At 45.1% G+C, this 19,478-nt stretch overlaps 1 protein-coding gene across 1 annotated transcript in view; it reads left to right on the forward strand.

Annotated features, from left to right (window-relative positions):
* HIBCH (3-hydroxyisobutyryl-CoA hydrolase) overlaps positions 1-19,478 on the forward strand; it is a 58,126-nt gene that overhangs the window by 24,834 nt on the left and 13,814 nt on the right. Inside the window, exons 7-11 of the mRNA XM_083412215.1 lie at positions 8,723-8,801; positions 9,721-9,866; positions 10,895-10,981; positions 13,880-13,938; positions 15,070-15,151. Coding sequence (XP_083268341.1) covers positions 8,723-8,801; positions 9,721-9,866; positions 10,895-10,981; positions 13,880-13,938; positions 15,070-15,151 — 453 coding nt within the window. The remainder of the gene's footprint in view (positions 1-8,722; positions 8,802-9,720; positions 9,867-10,894; positions 10,982-13,879; positions 13,939-15,069; positions 15,152-19,478) is intronic.

Raw genomic sequence — 19,478 nt, forward strand, 5'->3', positions numbered from 1 at the left:
TGCATATTCTTACGGAGCTTTTGCTAATTACTGGTGTATCATTTTGAACACCTAGTTCCATGCTAAATATAACCTTTAACTGCATCAGACTGTTTAGTGCCAGAATAATGGAATGTGACTGTGTAATTTTAGAAGCACATAGTGTGTGGGAGCTATCATCAGTTAATGGAATAAGAATGCAAGTTTAAAAGATAAGTAGGCTGACATGTAGGTGCTTGAATACTGAATTGCTTTGGACAAATGGATGATGGCACAGGCTAACAAGAGGGGCAAGTTTTATCTAATGGAAATAACAAATTTAATTATTAGCAGAATCGCATCCTGCATTTCGTAAAATCCTTGTGGGCAAATGTCACACTGTGCTGATTTTAAGCCGTTTTCCATTTATCGCATAGGTTGCTAAAGCAGACTTTATCAAAAAGGAGCTGAATGACTTGTCACGAGGGCAATATTTAGAGCAGCTCAAACTCACAGATGCGACAAACGCTCAGTTCTTCCTACACCTGCCTAGAAGTTGCTGCCATCCAAAAACTAGATTCAAGTAGCTGCTTGTTGATCTCTCTTCTTCCTTCCCTGTTCTGACAGATGTTCTGTGCATACAGATATATAAACTTCCAGCTCTGTGTTCCTGAGTCTTTGTTTAGAGAACCCTAAAATACCCCGGATGTGCTGGAGATTCTAATCTCCGTGATAGAATTTGTACAGGATTGACCTGCATACGATTTTGCGCTCACGACTGAAAATGTTGAAAGCAGCCTTGAATCAAGACTGAAAAGGATTGTATCTTTGCTGATGCTGCAGTCTATTTCCCATCTGGCATATTGGCTCGACCGTTAAGTCCCTGAATATTATCCTGCAGACAAATGGTGCAGTTAGTTTCCTAGCTAATCTCTGGCTATTCGTAGTAATTCCTGGTAATGGATAAAAATGGTGTTAGCCCGTTGATTCACGGAATGCTTGTATTTGTGTAGTCAATCAAACGTACATTGTTCCTCAAGCGAAGAATTCTGTAGATGTGGAAGTAGACTTCAGTGGAAGGTTTAAGGCACTGCCAAAAATTGGAATCGCTTGAACAGGGTTTTACATTACTGTAATGTGTCGAATACTTTAATTCTGTTCTTCTTGGGAGTTGGAATAGTTTTTTTTAAAAAAAATGATATGGATTGAAATAAAATACATATTGAAAACAAAGTTTTACAGTGGTGCCTCGCAAGACGAAAAAATCCGTTCCGCGGGTCTTTTCGTCTTGCGGTTTTTTCGTCTTGCGAAGCAAGCCCATTGGCAGATTAGCGCTATTAGCGCTATTGACAATTTAAGGGCTAAAAACGGCTTTTTAAGGCTTGGGGGATTAGCGGTTTTGCTGCTAAAATGCTTTTAGCAGCTTAGCGCTTCAGGAAAAGGGGTTTTGGAGCGGGGGAAAAATTCAAAATTTTTCGTCATTTTTCGTCTTGCGAAGCAAGCCCATAGGGAAATTCGTCTTGCGAAGCGCCTCTGCAAACGGAAAACCCTTTCGTCTTGCGGGTTTTCCATCTTGCGAGGCATTCGTCTTGCGGGGCACCACTGTATAAGGTAAATTGCCACTCATAATTTGATAGAACCCACTCATAATTCAACAGAAGATGCCTACTTTAATCTTATATGTAGGCAATGTCAGATCAACGTAAGAACTTTAGAGCATAAAGTAGGCCTGGTATTCTTTGAGATCCTAAGCATGCAAATTTTTGTGCACTTGTGCTTCGGCAAGGTACTGTGGAGACGTGGGTGCATCTCTTGTTCTTGAAGAATTTTAAGAGCTCACCTGCTGCAGCACTTAGACCACGAGTAGACAACCTAGGGGCCGGATCAGGCCCAATCACCTTCTAAATCCAGCCTGAGGATGGTCCAGGAATCAGCGTGTTTTTACATGAGTAGAATGTGTCCTTTATTTAAAATGCATCTCTGGATTATTTGTGGGGCCTGCCTGGTGTTTTTACATGAGTAGAATGTGTCCTTTTATTTAAAATGCATCTCTGGATTATTTGTGGGGCATAGGAATTCGTTCATTTTTTATTCTTTCTCCAAAATAGAGTCCGGCCCCCCACAATGTCCGAGGGACAGTGGACCGGCCCCCTGCTGAAAAAGTTTGCTGACCCCTGGCTTAGACTGACTGGCTAGGCAGGACAGGGGAGATCAGGGTTCACATTCCCCACCCCAGCCATGAAGCTGGGCAAGAATTACTTTGGGCCACTCACTCCAGCCCAACCTACCTCACAGGGTTGCTGTTCTGGCTGCCCGAGCACGTGGGACAGCCAAGCTAAAAACAAATCATGTTCTGTGGCCCACGTAGATCCATTTGCCAATCCTTGAAGTCTGGGCAGCTCAGCTGCTTAGAGCGTGATGCTGATAACGCCAAGGTCACAGGTTTGATCCCCGTTTGGAACAGCTGGATATTCCTGCATTGCAGGGGGTTGGACTAGATGATCCTCAGGGTCCCTTCCAACTCTACAATTCTATGAATCTATGTAATTGCGGTTTCTGCCACTCGCTGTTACCACTCCTCCCCTTTTGAACGTATGATGCTGCATTATGCCGTGTTAGATAATCTAGCCCAATACAGTTTACGGGTAAAAGGTAAAGGTAAAGGTACCCCTGCCCGTACGGGCCAGTCTTGCCAGACTCTAGGGTTGTGCGCTCATCTCACTCTATAGGCCGGGAGCCAGCGCTGTCCGCAGACACTTCCGGGTCACATGGCCAGCGTGACAAGCTGCATCTGGCGAGCCAGCGCAGCACACGGAACGCCATTTACCTTCCCGCTGGTAAGCGGTCCCTATTTATCTACTTGCACCCGGGGGTGCTTTCGAACTGCTAGGTGGGCAGGCGCTGGGACCGCACGACGGGAGCGCACCCTGCCACGGGGATTCGAACCGCCGACCATGCGATCAGCAAGTCCTAGGCGCTGAGGTTTTACCCGCAGCGCCACCCGCGTCCCCTAGTTTACGGGCACCCAAGATAATTTTTCAAACATTTCTTAATCACAACTATTTCTGATAAGAGGCTCCCTCGCATCCAGGGGGCTAATGAGAAGTCCTCATATATTTCGTTTCATCAATACTGCGCAGCGTCAGGTGATCCTGGGCCATTCACTAGGGGAATTGAACTTTTGACACTCAGCTTATAAGGCATGTGTTGCTCCCTGTTATGCATCAGATTGGGAAAGCAGTTGTGTAGCAAGTCACTGACTTTTTTGGGGATTAGAGCAATACCCACAGCTCCCTCCCTGTTCCGTTACACTGCATTAGTCTAAACCCATAAACCCGTCGCTTCTTGGCACATTCCCATTTTCGCCTGATTCATTGTGTCCTGCGTGTTACCCCTGACATTTACAAAAGTCCTAGCAAATGACAGTTCCCAGCGCAGCCTGAATGGAACGATTGGAGATTTCTCTCCGTTTGTGTTGCAGTCTGCTTCCCACCAGATGTCAATAAGAGAGATATTTGTTGGCATCTTTCACAAGTAGGAATCCAGCACAAAGTACAGACGTCTTTTTGCCCGAATGCTGAGTCTGGCAGGTGCTTGAACTGACTTGCAGACAAAACAATACATCAGTCATTGAACCTATATTGTAATTCTAGGGGGTGTGCCCCTGCTCTCATTCCTCCACCACCACTAACCCAGGAGTGGGGAACTGTTAGCTCCTACCCCACAGGCCACCGCAGACTGGTGGGCAAGGCAAGTCACTTATCCATCACATGTAATCTTTAAAGGTAAAGGTACCCCTGCCCGTACGGGCCAGTCGTGTCCGACTCTAGGGTTGTGCACCCATCTCACTTAAGAGGCCGGGGGCCAGCGCTGTCCGGAGACACTTCCGGGTCACGTGGCCAGCGTGACGAAGCTGCTCTGGCAAGCCAGCACCAGCGCAGCATACGGAAACGCCGTTTACCTTCCCGCTATAAAGCGGTCCCTATTTATCTACTTGCACTTAGGGGTGCTTTCGAACTGCTAGGTGGGCAGGAGCTGGGACCGAAAGATGGGAGCTCACCCCGCCGCGGGGATTCGAACCGCCAACCATACGATCGGCAAGTCCTAGGCACTGAGGTTTTACCCACAGCGCCACCTGCGCCACCTATGTAATCTATATGATATCACATAATTGATAGGTGTGTTTTTCCACCAACCTGTCAAAATCCCTTGTGGGGTTCTGAAGCTTCTGCTGAGGGATGCCAGAAAGAAGGCTGTATTTTGAAATGTGGGCTTCTTTCTTGCTTTTTGTGATGACAATGGCAGCAGCAGCCTTGTTCCCTGTGCAACACTGGAGGTTGAAATGGGGTGTGCAGCCCTCCTGCTGCATATAAAGGGCTTTTGCAATCATCCATGCTTTTCAGATGCAAAGAGCATGAAATGGAATTCTCCCTCCTTGAGTAGGCGTGTTCCTAAGACCTGCCCCTTTCCACCTCATGCTGCTGCTACAGCCAAATGGGATGAAGAACTGGCCCAGCGGTGGGAAGAGAGGAGCATGGGGCACCAGGTGGCCTCAGAAGGTTGCCTCTTCATTGTGTTCAGTGGCTTCAGTTGCAGATTACTAGGCAGCCCAGCGACTGCTTCCAGTCCCCTTCCTGCACTCCTAATATGCAACAGTAGCAGAAGCAGCAGATCCCAAGCTCATTGGAGAGGAGGAAGGTGGCCAGTAACGATGCTGGCCAGCCTTGGGCTCTGGATCCTGGAGCCAGGGGGCCAGTTTTTGGCAGATGTTAGCATATATCATATTGAAACTCTTGATTCTGTGGATAACATTATCAGGGCCTCCTGAAATGGGATTGCCAGAATACTATGGCGACAGAGTTTGCATCTGGGTCTGATGCAGGATCTGGTCCCTGTGTTGATATTATGTGATATGGTGATGCTGGCAAGTAAAAAAATCACAAACGAACCTTGTTCAGACCTTTGTTGTCAAGACAGAGGTACTTCTTCATGTGTCTTTACATTAAGTCGGACTCCAGTTATGAATGCTCTTAACCTCACAGCAGACACTCTTTTTTCTTTAAATTCGCCATATATTTAGCTTTCATCAAATAGTTGGTTTGATCATGCATTTGTGGTTCATTTCTTGTTCCTGGCTATATATACCGTATTTTTCGCCCTATAGGACGCACCGTCCCATAAGGCGCACCTAGTTTTTTGGGGGGGAAATAAAGGGAAAAAATTATTTCCCCCCCAGGCGCGGGGTTGGGGAAGCCCGAGCTTCCCCCGACCCCAGCCCCCAAACAGGCAGCTCTCTGCAAGCCGTGGGAGCCCAGTGCTGGCTCCCGCTGCTTGCTGAGAGGTCCACGAAGCCTGGACGCGCTGAGCTCAGCGCGCGCAGGCTTCAGCATGCAGGCAACTCTCCGCCAGCAGCGGGAGCGCTCCTGCTGCTAGCGGAGAGGTCCGCGAAGCCTGGACGCGCTGAGCTCAGCGCGCGCAGGCTTCAGCATGCAGGCAACTCTCCGCCAGCAGCGGGAGCGCTCCCGCTGCTAGCGGAGAGGTCCGCGAAGCCTGGACGCGCTGAGCTCAGCGCGCGCAGGCTTCAGCATGCAGGCAACTCTCCGCCAGCAGCGGGAGCGCTCCCGCTGCTTATGGAGAGGTCCGCGAAGCCTGGACACGCTGAGCTCAGCGCTCGCAGGCTTCAGCATGCAGGCAACTCTCCGCCAGCAGCGGGAGCGTTCCCGCTGCTAGCGGAGAGGTCCGCGAAGCCTGCATTCGCCCCATAGGACGCACACACATTTCCCCTTCATTTTTGGAGGGGAAAAAGTGCGTCCTATAGGGCGAAAAATACGGTAGATAGAAATATGTACGTACAGTGGTACCTTGGGTTAAGCACTTAATTCGTTCCGGAGGTCTGTACTTAATCTGAAACTGTTCTTAACCTGAAGCACCACTTAGCTAACGGGGCCTCCTGCTGCTTCTGTGCCGCCGGAGCACAATTTCTGTTCTAACCTGAAGCAAAGTTCTTAACCTGAAGCACTATTTCTGGGTTAGCGGAGTATGTAACCTGAAGCGTGTATAACCTGAAGCGTATGTAACCTGAGGTACCACTGTATTTAAGACTGCTTATCCTTACCAGAATTGCCTTCTATTTAGCCACAGTAAACCTCACCATCCTTCTGCTGTTCACATGATGTGCATCTGGAGACTTGATTGCCTTGAAGTAAGGGAACCCTTATCTTCAAATAATCTGGTTTTCCCACAGAGATGCACTGCAAGAGAACAGTGTAAGTGAATTAATTAGCCTTTTATTGTATTTTGAAGGTCATAATCACCATGGGCTCTGGCAGCCCAGCGGAGGTGGTGTGTGCTGGTGCCAGGGGAAGCGAATGTCTCTGCAGATGCTTCGCTCTTGAGGCTGTTCCTCTAGAGCCACTTTAACTTGCTGACAGACGTCAGGAAATAGATAGAAAAGGCTGGTGCAGCCTATGTGTTGGCTTCCCTGGATAAAAGCTTCAAGCAGCGTTGATTGGTTTAATTATTACTGTTTTATGTAGATTGATTTGAAACCCAGTGTTTCCAAAGCACAACTCTCCTTTTTAAATGATGCTCTCATGGGCAGTAGTAACAGGCTCTGTCCCAGCTTCTGCCAACCTAGCAGTTCAAAAGCATAGCAGCGCAAGTAGATAAATAAGTATTGCTGCGGCAGGAAGGTAAACGGCATTTCCATGTGCTCTGGTTTCTGTCACGGTGTTCCGTTGTGCCAGAAGTGGCTTAGTCCTGCTGGCCACATGACCCGGAAAGCTGTCTGTGGACAAACGCCGGCTCCCTCTGCCTGAAAAGTGAGATGAACGCCGCACCCCATAGTTGCCTTTGACTGGACTTAACCATCCAGGGGACCTTTACCTTACCTTTTAGTAACAGGCACCATGTTGGCAGAAGCATTTCTCCTGCATGCATGAAAGAAGTGAGATCTTAAAATGTTGCATACCGTTGGCTGTTCTTTTATAAGCACTTGTAGTTAAAAAGCATATATTTGTTCTCTGCTACCTGAGGAAGATGCTGCTGCTGATTATATTTTATTATTTGTGCCCCGCCCATGTGACTGAGATGCCCCAGCCACACTGGGTGGCTTCCAGCATGTACGGAAACATAATAAAACATCAAACATTAAAAACTTCACTATGCAGGGCTGTCTTCAGATGGCTTCTAAAGATTGTACAGTCGTACCTTGGTTTTCAGACAGCTTAGTTATCGAATGTTTTGGCTCCCGAACGCCGCAAACCCGGAAGTGACTGTTCTGGTTTGCAAACTATTTTTGGAAGCCAAACGTCCGACGGGGCTTCCATGGCTTCGGATTGGCTGCAGGAGCTTCCTGCAGCCAATCAGAAGCCGCACTTTGGCTTCCGAACGTTTTAGAAGTCAAACGGACTTCTGTTTGACTTCCAAGGTACAACTGTATCTCCTTGATATCTGACCTAAGGAGGAGCACCTTCTTAGTTGATATTTAAAAGCATACAATGAAACCATTTAAAGCTTGCAGCCCTCATAAAACAGAGCTATCATGCACTCTCTCAGAGGTGAAGAAAGAGAGTTGCTGGCAGCCATATTTGTTTTGGGTAGGGGCAGGCATTTGGCTCAAATGCAAAGGGGAGGACATAGGGTTAGGCGGGCCTGTGCGTCGTTCAGAAGGCTCACCGAGGAGAGGGAATAGCACATGTTGGCTCCCATCGCTGCCAGTTTACAGTCTCGTAGCTCACTGTGTTGCTCTGTTGAGTGTGTGTGTGGGGGGGGGTGAGGTCAGGGTTTTCCGTGGAGTCCTGGCTCAGCCAGGAGTTACACAGGAACTGAGTGGTGGCGGAGTTGAGGCCGCTGCTGGGAACATCTCCCAGCTTCTCAGGAAGCCCTGCCCGTTCTTGGAGAAGAATAGCTTTTAAATGTGTATTTGAAGGTAGCTCCATATTAGAGGTAGCCTCTTGCTACGCCAGGAAGAAAAACGGTTTGAACTTCCACTAGCAGAGTGGACAAGCTTAATATGGACCCAGGTTGCTTGACAGGAGTGTGGTGCCATCAAGTGAAGTTACGTTACCAAGGAAAAGGAGAAGAGCAAACAAAAAAACGTAAAATGCTTGGAATTGTTCCGTTGGCGGTAGTTCTTGTAATTGAAATTAATTTTTTTTGGGGGGGGGGGGTATTCTTTGATCACAACTTGGTTGTTGCATCTTAATTCCACATGGGTTCCGATCTCTCCACTTGGCGACATAGCTAACTCTCAGCCTGGCCTAACCAACTCACAGGATTGCTGAAGATAACAGCTCAGTGAATGCTGTTGGCTGGAAGCAAAGGGGAATTGTTTCCATCATGCGCTGAGCCAAATTCTAGCCGCTCCTTTGCCTCAGGGAATTTTGGAGGAAGTCGTTAACTAGAAATAACAAGGATGGGGGCAGAAGATGCTACCTGGCTAATTCTGATTCTGTATCAATACTGTGTGATATTTGTCCTTGCACTAGTTTGGGGTATAATGTTAAGTTTAGATTATTATTTTAAGCTTCAGTGAACACCTCTTGGGGCTGTAAAATGGGGTATTATAAGGATTTTAAACAATAGCTAAAAAATACAGGGGTTGGGGAGAGCCAAGTATGCCATTTTGAAGAAAAAGAGGGATATGTATTAATAAATTTTGATAAGCAGTTGATTTGTGTTTGTAAATGCGTGTGCATTACCGGTATGTTGCAGATTTTTAGTATAACTTCTGCCTTTCCGTTTTTCTTTTTCTTCTTGGTAGGGTGTCGGTGTGTCTGTTCATGGGCACTTCAGAGTCGCTACAGAGAGGACGGTTTTTGCAATGCCAGAGACAGCCATAGGTAAAGGACTGCATGTTAACGTTTTCCACTGTGCCTTCCATTAAGTCTTTTGATAGAGAAGCAGTGGGGTGTAGCAGTTAAGATTGTTGACTTTAGCGGGGAATGGCTTCAAATCCCTGCCTTTGCATGAAGTTTGCTGGAGACCTTGGTTACACTCTTTCAGACTGACCTGCCTCCATGTATGCTGTTCTAAGGTCAACGGAGGAAGAAAAGTGGAATATAATGTGTTTATTGTAATATCGCTACCCCCACCCCACCCCGCTGCAGGATTTCCAAAGACCTTACATACAGGAAACAGAGACACCAAATAAACAAATTATGTATAACACCTCATGCTTTCTGTATTTCTGAGGCAGCTGTCAATAGATATCCTTGCATATCATATCATCATCATTATCTGAAATTAATAATAATAATGTCTGATCTCTATCTTTCCATTAATGGAACACTGTTGTGTTTTTGTTTTTGTTTTATGAATGAAAAGGACTTTGATTCAGTGGAGGCTCCTGGTGGAAAGGAGAGGCGATTTTTGATCATTCATGGAGGGGTAATTCAGGGTCTGAACCAAGACATTTGCAAGAAGAAAGGGCAGTGTGAGGAATATATCCAAGAAGAAAACATAAAGTCCAGGGTCAGCATCATTCGTAAAAAGTAGTTTTGCCAATTAAAACACAGGTCTATGAAGCATAGTGGCCATGGAAATCAGGCAGTAGCAGAATGACTGAGCATTAATGTGTTTTTTTGGTAGTGGGTGAAAAAAAGGAGGCAGAGGCAGAGATCTTAATTTCAGATGAAAGGGACCAGCTACAAGGCCTGGGGAAGGTTTGGAAAAGACAAAAGAGCAGCAGTATGTTTTAATGAGAGGAATAGTTTCCCACCTTCATAATTTTAATTTTAATTTTGCTTTCTTCAATTGCAGGTCTTTTTCCTGACGTAGGTGGAGGCTATTTCTTGCCAAGGCTTTCAGGGAAGCTGGGATATTTTCTTGCCATGACTGGATTCAGGTTGAAAGGAAAAGATGTTCACAAAGCGGGAATTGCTACTCACTTCATAGAAGCAGAGAAGGTAAATCTACCTGAGCAGGTACCCAGCCATGCTGTAATCCCAGGTGAACACTGGGGCCTAGCTTGGGTCTGCTGGATTGGGGGGGGGGTGTTCTTCTCAGGCATCTTTTTGCTTCCTGAGAAGGAGAACAAGTCCTCCTTTCCCCTGCTAATGCTTCTAGAGGTATCCTGGCTCTCAAAACAAATTTCCAGGACACATTGCAACACTGAATTAGGCACACTAAAGCCTATTTATTTCAGTGGACTTTAGCACAGCCTACTCTTAAGCTACATTGAGACTTCAGAGTTATGTGGCCTTGTATAGAGTTATTCCATTTTAAATAAATCCTGGCTCGTTCTGAAGCTGTTAATTGCAGTTTCCTGGTTCAAACAGGAGATGATAGTTAATGGAAACTGGATTGCTGTTGTGCACTCAATCATGTTGGCCTGTTGATTAGAGACATGGTAATATGAACATGGCTACTATGTTTAAGTCTTTTGATCTCCTTGTTGTGTATTTGTGAAGGCCACCTTCACTTTTGCTGAGAGAAGTGGGAAAAAGAATACGCTTGCTAGTGGGGATTGCCCTACCCCATTTGATTGCCCCGAGTTCTTTGCAAGGGAATATATGGGACGCGGGTGGCACTGTGGGTTAAAGCCTCAGCGCCTAGGGCTTGCCGATCGAAAGGTCGGTGGTTCAAATCCCCACGGCGGGGTGCGCTTCTGTTGCTCGGTCCCAGCGCCTGCCAACCTAGCAGTTCGAAAGCACCCTCGGGTGCAAGTAGATAAATAGGGACCGCTTACTAGCGGGAAGGTAAACGGCGTTTCTGTGTGCTGCGCTGGCTCGCCAGATGCAGCTTTGTCACGCTGGCCACGTGACCCGGAAGTGTCTCCGGACAGCGCTGGCCCTCGGCCTCTTGAGTGAGATGGGCGCACAACCCTAGAGTCTGTCAAGACTGGCCCGTACGGGCAGGGGTACCTTTACCTATATTGAAATTATATCAGCATCTTGTGAAATAATGCATTTGGCAATTGTATTTTCGTTTGCAGATGGCTGCCCTAGAAAAGGATTTGACGGAATTAAAGTCCCCATCGAAGGAAAATGTTGCTGATATATTGGATTCGTATCACAAGAAGGTAAATGGATAGCTAACAATAATAGAAGACTGCGAAAAGGAGAGCCTTCATACAGGACACTGAGTCTCTGTAAGTGTTGCTAATTGATTTCCCCCCCAGCACCTCAGTGGCATGTTATAAAATCAAGTTTGACAATCGATCATAAACTGCACCCACTTATGTCCTATTCCCTTTGCAGTTCACTCCCTCCCTGATTGTTGCTGTTCACAAGGTCACTTTTTGTTTGAAATGTTGTCAGCTAAAGCAGCTGTTAGTGTCAGAGCACTGAACATAATTTTTGTTTTGTTTTGATAGTGTTCCAAAAATACTAGTGCCAAAAATTACTTGCTGTAATTGCTAGAATAACATCTTTGGTGTTATTCCTATATGGGACACTTAATGGATTTAGTTTTTCTTGCTTTTCCTATTATCTTTTAAAAATGTATGTGGCTGCAATCCTATACATACTTACCTGGAAGGAAGTCCCATTGAAGTAATAGATAGCTCAGTTGGTAGAGCATGAGACCCTTAATCTCAAGGCCGTGGGTTTGAGCACCACATTGGGCAAAAGATTTCTGCATTACAGGGAGTTGGACTAGAAGACCCTTGTGATCCCTTCCAATTTTACGATTCTATGATAATTGGGTCTTACTTCTGAGTAGACATGGCTAGGATTGTGTTGCAAGACGCTAATCTTCTGTTTAACAGATGTACAGTGGTGCCTCGCAAGACGAATGCCTCGCAAGACGGAAAACCCGCTAGACGAAAGGGTTTTCCGTTTCCGAGGTGCTTCGCAGGACGAATTTGCTATGGGCTTGCTTCGCAAGACGAAAATGTATTGCGATTCCTGGGGGGTTTTTTCCGCTCCCCACCCCCTTTTTCTAAGGCACTAAGCTGCTAATAGCCTTTTAGCAGCTAATCCGCTAATCCCTTAAGCCTTTAATAGCCGCTAAACCGCTAATAGCGCTAATCCGCTAATAGGGTTGCTTCGCAAGACGAAAAAACCGCTAGACGAAGAGACTCGCGGAACGGATTCTTTTCGTCTTGCGAGGCACCACTGTAATGTATGCAACCTAATGAGTTTGACAGAGTACTTCCTTAGATGGAAAGGAATGAAGTCTAACTCGTGCCTCTGTATGCTTGAAATTTTGCTGTCTTCGAAGAAGTTGGACACATGAAAGGTTGATTCTCTTTCTCCAATATGGCTGCTTCTTTCTGTACCAAGCTTCTCTGATCAACAGACAATGGGAATATTAATGGAATGAGTAAATTTTCAGCAAATTGGGAGAGAGAATAGCGATATGCAAGCTGAGCGCTAATGGAGTGGAAGCTGTGCACAGGGAGCCACCAGAATACAAATGACAGGCATTAGTTTTTGATCCACAGCTGATGCCGTTGTAACTGAAACACATGTTTGGAGCTTAACCTTGGCCCCTGCAGCGCCGGCAGGTTCAAGGCATTTGTCACGAGCCACAATTTGAACGCTTCATGTCGTGCAGGGCCCCTCTGTTTGGCCGGGAATAGTCAATACCAGTCACCTAATTGACGTTCCTTTCAATCGAAATGTGTATAAATATAGTTCTAGTAGCACTGTGTGTTGCTGGAGATAGAGAAGGGAAGGTTAATTTGCAGGGTGGCAAGGAGCGCCTTTCATACATTGAAATAATAATAATAATAATAATAATAATAATAATAATAATAATTTATTTGTACCCCACCCATCTGGCTGGGTTTCCCCAGCCACTCTGGGCGGCTTCCAACAAAGATGAAAAATACACTAAAATGTCACATATTAAAAACTTCCCTGAACAGGGCTGCCTTCAGATGTCTTCTGAATGTCAGGTAGTTGTTTATCGCTTTGACATCTGATAATGTCACAAGGAGCAGCTTTTGCCACAAACAGAGGGGAGCCATTCTTTAGTTTGTAGGTTTGCTGACCCTGGCGACGTGCCATGCTGCATTTGACAAAATTCCTCCCTTCTACAGAACATAGAATCGTAAGGATCCATAAGGATCATCTATTCCAACCTCCTGCAATGCAGGAATCTTTCTGCCCGACGTGGAACATGAACCCAGAACCCTGAGGTTATGTCTCATGTTCTACCAGCTGAGCTATCCGGGCATACAGTCGACCTTGGAAGTTGAACGAAATCTGTTCTGGAAGTCCGTTCGACTTCCAAAATGTTCGGAAAACAAAGGGCGGCTTCTGATTGGCTGCAGGAAGCTCACGGAACAGTCACTTTCAGGTTTGCGGCGTTTGGGAGCCAAAACGTTCGAGAACTAAGCTGTTTGAAAACCAAGGTACGGGTGTATATTGTAATGACATGGGCTTCTAGCAGTCTCCCATCCAAAGGGCTGATCACGTCCATGCCTACTTAAGTGTCAGTACCGTTGCAGCACCAGAGTTTCTGAGGCCTGTTGTTCTTTATATCAGGCCATATTGTTCTTTTGTGCACTGTTCTTATACTCCACACTGTGTAAAAGTAGATAAGCTTTTAAAACGGTAGATAAACTTTTATCTTCAAAGCGTAGCTAGAACGTGTGAGGCACTTTGCTTTCAGAAGCACAAAAGAGACAGCTTTGTGTTCCATCAGCCATTGAAAAAGGATTCTGGAATCATGGACATTGTTTTAGTTACAGACTGAGCCCACCTGAGGATGCAGCACTGAATGATAAAGTAGTTCAGGGCTTGGTTGTAAATTTGAATGGGAGACCATGCAGAATCAAAATAGAAGTGTAATAAGCAAACCGAGAAACAAAAACAGGTTAGCTATAATTTTAGAAAAGTGGCTTGAACTCAAAATGATATTTTATTTATTGCATTTCTTTTTAAAAAAAGAGCAAATAGCTGCTTTGCTGCAATTTAGCGTTTGGGATACGGATATGAAAGGTGTTGGTGTGTTCTGCTTTTTGTAACAGTGCAAAGTTGATCAAGAAAAAGAATTTGTGCTTGCTGAGCACATGGACAAGATTAACAGGTACTTACCATTCATTCGTGTTTAGCGGGAGCTATGGATTGGGTTCAGTAAACCTTTTGGTTACTTTTTGTTGAGGTTCTTGCAAAAATATTTATCCAATAGACCTCTTTTGCAAAAATATTTATGTGATAGAACTGCTTTGATTCAGTAGCTCTTAAATAATTGTGGTTCCTCACTGAGGGCCAAACTGCACATAGCAAAAAGAAACTAGATTTCTTTCTATACAGGCCCGTTGCTATCATGTATAGAGCTGTCCCCAAAGCAGGAGGAGCACAGGGGTGGGATGTGTGTGTGATGGGGTCTCCCTTTCCATCCTCCTCCTTTTCCTCTGCAGTTTGTTGTTCTTCCTCCAATACTGGAAGTGAGCTTGGCTAGAGAGGAAGAGCCCTCCCTTGGGTGGGAAGCTCCGGGAAAGAGAGAGGATTCAACATCCCTGTGCAAACATGAGTTAAATTGTGTGACACCCCTTCCTTCCCCAATAGAAGGGTGACACGGGTTTGTTAGGCCAGATTCAGTTACTTGAATTTCCAGAAAAACGCTGAAATAAGGCAGGTGCTACCAAAATCTTTTTAACTGATTAGGGGACAGAAAGGAATGATAACCATGGCTTGTGTAAGTAATAATTGCCATGTATAAAACCAGAAATGCCTATGAGGATTTTTGTTTTTTAAAAAAGGTGTTATCTGAATACCACTTTGACCATGTTAATCATTGCTGCCCAGGTAGTTATTGCTAAAACATGGTGTGCCAACAATTCTTTAGGATTGAGGGACATTGTTTTCTATGTTATTGTGGACTCTTTGGCACAAACATTAAGGATTGTGATTTAATCTCTTTTAAAATCTCTTTTCAAATGGGAAAAATCTTGCCAAGGACATTTTCTTGAAAGGGTCAAAAGCTTCACATGCTGCCTGGTGTGACTATTTTAGTATATCTCTTATCTGATGGTACATGTATTCTACAACTTTCAGGTATACATACACCAGTCATACCACCAAGTATTATAAATATGTAAATAAGGTATATAGCTTGGGAATATTATAACTGCTTCCAAAAAATCCCTGTAATTTTGCTGACTCTTGACAAAATATTTCTCCTCTTGACTGAAGTGTGATATATTTTCTGTTTCAGCTTATTTTCAGCAAACAGCATGGAAGAAATTGTTCAGAACCTGAAGAAGGATGGCTCCCCTTTTGCACTTAAGCAGCTAGAGGTGAGGTGATTTTTATCTTATTTTAGGGTTGCATATGTAAGCTACCATTTTTAAGCCTGCCATACTGCCGTGAGTGTAGCACAGGGCAAACCACAATGGGATGTATCTAGCTCTGGCAACAGACTTCCACTTGTGCAGTTAAACTTATTATTATTATTATTTATTAAATGTATATACTTCCTTTCATACTGACTTTCATATTGCAAACATGGTCTGAAGTAGGTAGCTAATTTTACTTAAGTTTAGCTATTCGTGATGAGTTGTATCCAGTGAACTTCCTTTCTATGAAAGCTTTGTGACCGAGCAGAGGCTTCTGTGAATAGAAATGAGAGGGAGGTGATTTCCCACGAATTCTCCCTTTCTCTTGCAGCCCTCTAGCCACCCACCTCCCACCCACCTCTGGAGGGTCCTCAAAGCCTCTAGATCAGATTTTAAGGGGTATGGAGGGGATGCAGAAGGAATTTGTGAGAATCTGCTTCCTCCTCCAGTGCGGGGTCAGAGAGCTTTCTGTCAATGGAAGAACGCTATCGGATTACTTTCCCCTTCCCCTTTAACATTCCAGTTTAAATTTTGGATAAAAAGCACTAAACTCTACTCTGAGGAAAGCTTACATTCGCTAACATTTTAATGTTTAGATTTTGTACAGTGGTGCCTCGCAAGACGAAATTAATTCGTTCCGCGAGTTTTTTCGTTGTGCGAGTTTTTTCGTCTTGCGAAGCACCACTGCATTTAAACACTAACAATGGCGGGGAGGGGCGGGGAGAAGCAGGGCAGCTGCTGCAGCCGGTACCTCAGACTCACACGCGCGTTGTGGCCACCGCGCGACGCGGCTGCTGGAGGGCGGCGGGGCTCAGGAGCACGACTCCGGCTGCAACGCTGGCTGCTGGCGGCAACGGCTCCCTGAGGGGAGCGTGCGAGGGCGGTGGGCAGCGGCGCGAGGCAGCCGGAAGGTCGGCCGTCAGCCGGAAGGTGGGAGGGAGCCAGAAGAGCCGTCAGCGGGAAGGTGGGAGGGAGCCAGAGGAGCGGGGAAGCGAGCGTGCGTGCGTACAGTGACCGTCGCCATGACACGAGAGGCAGGGCCGTTTCGTCTAGCGAAGCAAGCCCTTAGGAAAATCCGTCTTGCGAAGCACCTCAGAAAACGAAAAACCCTTTCGTCTAGCGAGTTTTTCATCTTCCGAGGCTTTCGTCTTGCGGGGTACCACTGTATTATATCAATTTTGACCCATGGAAACTATAAATATAACCAAATTGAAGTACGCATTTTAACTTAAAATAAGTGTTTTGAGTGTTTATGTTTATTTAGTCAGGTGTATCTGCAGAGAGGAATCTGTTTCAATCTGGATCAAGGACTTTTGAATGTAGTTGTTGAAAATGAGTATGGACAGGAGACCTGTTCAGAGGTATCAAGGGCGTCCTTAATTGAAAGGAGCAGCATGAAATTTTAAATCTCTTCCATAATCAAATGGCGTTTATTCAGACGATTGAGAAATTTGGGGCTGTTTTTAAAAGTAGCTGTAGCACCAGATTTTTGCTTGGCTTAGGTGGGAGAATCTGTTAACATGTGTAAACATCTGCTGATGGCACAGGTGTGAAATTGCTGTTTGTCTTGAATCACACAGCCGAAGGCAGCAGGTGTAAAAACACTGCTGGATATAGACTTGGTATGTAAGAGGGGGAAACATTCATGGCTGTGTTTTAAAACTATCAGCACAGTTGATTTGGTTTTCAGCGTTTGCTCAGTGTTGCACTGCTGGATGGTGTTTCTGAAGCTAAAATAATGGAGATCAAGCATGTGAATCTTGTCCCGCAACCTGCTCCAAGAATCCACATTCTGTGTGTCCAAAAGTTATATCACAGTATATAGATTAGGTAATGATTAACTTAGAGCTACTGCCTGTTTATTCTTGTTCTCAAGCCCTTCTGTTCTGCAATTGCTGATAAGAAAATTCCTAGACTTCACTAATGTTTTGATGGCCTTGATTTTCTGTTGACCTTTTTTGAAGATTTATACCCTGCCTTTTGATCCTCAGTGCAGCTCACAACATAACAAGGCAGTACACAGTGGAACAAACAAAGTGTGTATGCACACAGCAGCCAGCAGCCATTATTCTGCTGGCTGTAGGAAGGGCTTGAGCAGGCATAGGCAAACTCTGCCCTCCAGATGTTTTGGGACTACAGCTCCCATCATCCCTAGCTAACAGGGCCCAGTGGTCAGGGATGATGAGAGTTGTAGTCCCAAAACATCTGGAGGGCTGAGTTTGACTATGCCTGGGCTTGAGGGCCCTTTCCTATATTTCTGCAGTCCCTGGGCAAGGGAGAAACAAACAAGCTTACTGCAACTGCTTGGATAGATGCTGGATGGGACTAAGCTTGTCTCCTCCTTGCCACATTGCTCTTCCCAGTGCTCCAACTTCCCAGTGACCCTGTAGTCCTTTGGCTAACAAATGGGGCCCATGTGCATTTCCCGGGATGTATGTGTGTGCTGTATTCAGCCAATATATTATTTATTTATACCATGCCCATCTGGCTGGGTCTCCCCAGACACACTGGGCAGCTCCCAACAGAATATTAAAAACACAATCAAACATCAATCAAACATTAAAAACTTCCCTAAACAGGGCTGCTTTCAGATGTCTTTTAAAAGTCAGATAGTTGTTTATTTCCTTGACATCTGATGGGAGGGCGGGCGCCATTACCGAGAAGGCCCTCTGCCTGGTTCCCTGTAACCTCACTTCTCGCAGTGAGAGAACTGCCAGAAGGCCCTCGGAGCTGGGTCTCAGTGTCTGGGGTGAATGATGGGGGTGGAGATGCTCCTTGAGGTATACTAGGCCGAGGCCGTTTAGGGCTTTAAAGGTCAGCACCTTTAAAGCATCTTTAAACTCTACAATTGAAAAAAAACCATGAATGAATGAATGTTAGCCTCCCTGTAGCTTATAGAGGTTCACTCCAACTTAGTTTTCGATTAATATACGCACGTCAATAATGAATTAATCTTTGGTTCTAAAATAACCCTTTCTTTACCGTAGAGAAGGTCTGAGATTGGATCAGGTGGGTAGAGTCAGTTCAAGTTCAAAATAAAAGTTGGCTTTTAGCAGATGCTAATTAACTTAGATGGTGATACCTTTAAATCCACGTCTAGACAAAGCCATGCAATTTGTAAGCCTAAGTCCTATTTACTGTCCATTTAATTGAACCAGTAACATGCTGGCTCTCACCCCCTGTTTTTAGGAAAACGAGGTGATGAATAGCTCAGTTAGTAGAACATGAGACCCTTAATCTCAGGCTCGTGGGTTTGAGCCCCACATTGGGTGAAAGATTCTTGCATTCCAGGGGGTTGGACTAGATGCCCCTTGTGACCCCTCCGACTCTACAATTGTATGATTCTATGTAGCTTTATTAAAACAAAGGTGCTGAAACTGTAGGTCATTCCTGCTGCCCCCCAGTGAAAAGTCTAAAAGCCTGCAAAGTTTGTTCTCTTTCTCTTTGTGTACACACACTGAGTTGTTAATCAAAACAGCTGTAGTTTTATGCAAACAAAGCAGAAGTTAATAATTGGAGCTTGATATAATAATGCTATTCCTCCCCAGTATAGTTGTCACTGATAAATATAACAGGTAATGGAATATATGCATTGCTTTCTGCCTTTGCAATAAAAACTAAAGTGCGGGCAAAAAGGTACATATTTTGTATGAATGCACGGTATTGTTTGTAAGTAGTAGCCACTGGCCTTGACTTATTCAAGGACACACATGGATCAGTGGCTGGATCAGGAACCATGTGTGCAAATCTGATTTGTGCAGAAATAGGCCATCTGTGTGGCATCCCCATTTCAGAACTTGTCACATCTAAATACCTTCAAAAATGGTGACTAGGCTTGGGTTGGAGTGGCTAGTTTAAAAGCAGTGTTGAACTTCCTTGGAATTATTATAAAATAAGTTTCTTCGGTGTATATTGAAATATGGTTTATTCTGGTGACACATATGAAGAAGTGTTGAAAGCCATCACATAAATTTTTGACATCTGAGCTAATTTTAAACATGCACCTTAGTAGAAGAACAGTGGCTCTGATGTTTTTGCCCTTGGCTGTCCAGAACATAGCAAAACTATCTATCTGAGTCTACACTTGAATCAAATTTTGTTTGGAAGCAGTATAAAGACAATTAATTTATGTCTTTTTAAATATGTGTTGCTGGTATTGAAAGCTCACCCAATACTGCCGATACAATTAGCAATAGGCTAAAGCAACCCAATCCAAATAAAAGCAATTAAAGTAAAATAAACAGACCAACAAACTAGGGGTAACAAGGAGCAGTAGCCGTCAAGAGGT

The sequence above is a fragment of the Podarcis tiliguerta genome (assembly GCF_965153285.1).
Source record: "Podarcis tiliguerta genome assembly, chromosome: 1".
Lineage (NCBI taxonomy): Eukaryota > Metazoa > Chordata > Lepidosauria > Squamata > Lacertidae > Podarcis > Podarcis tiliguerta.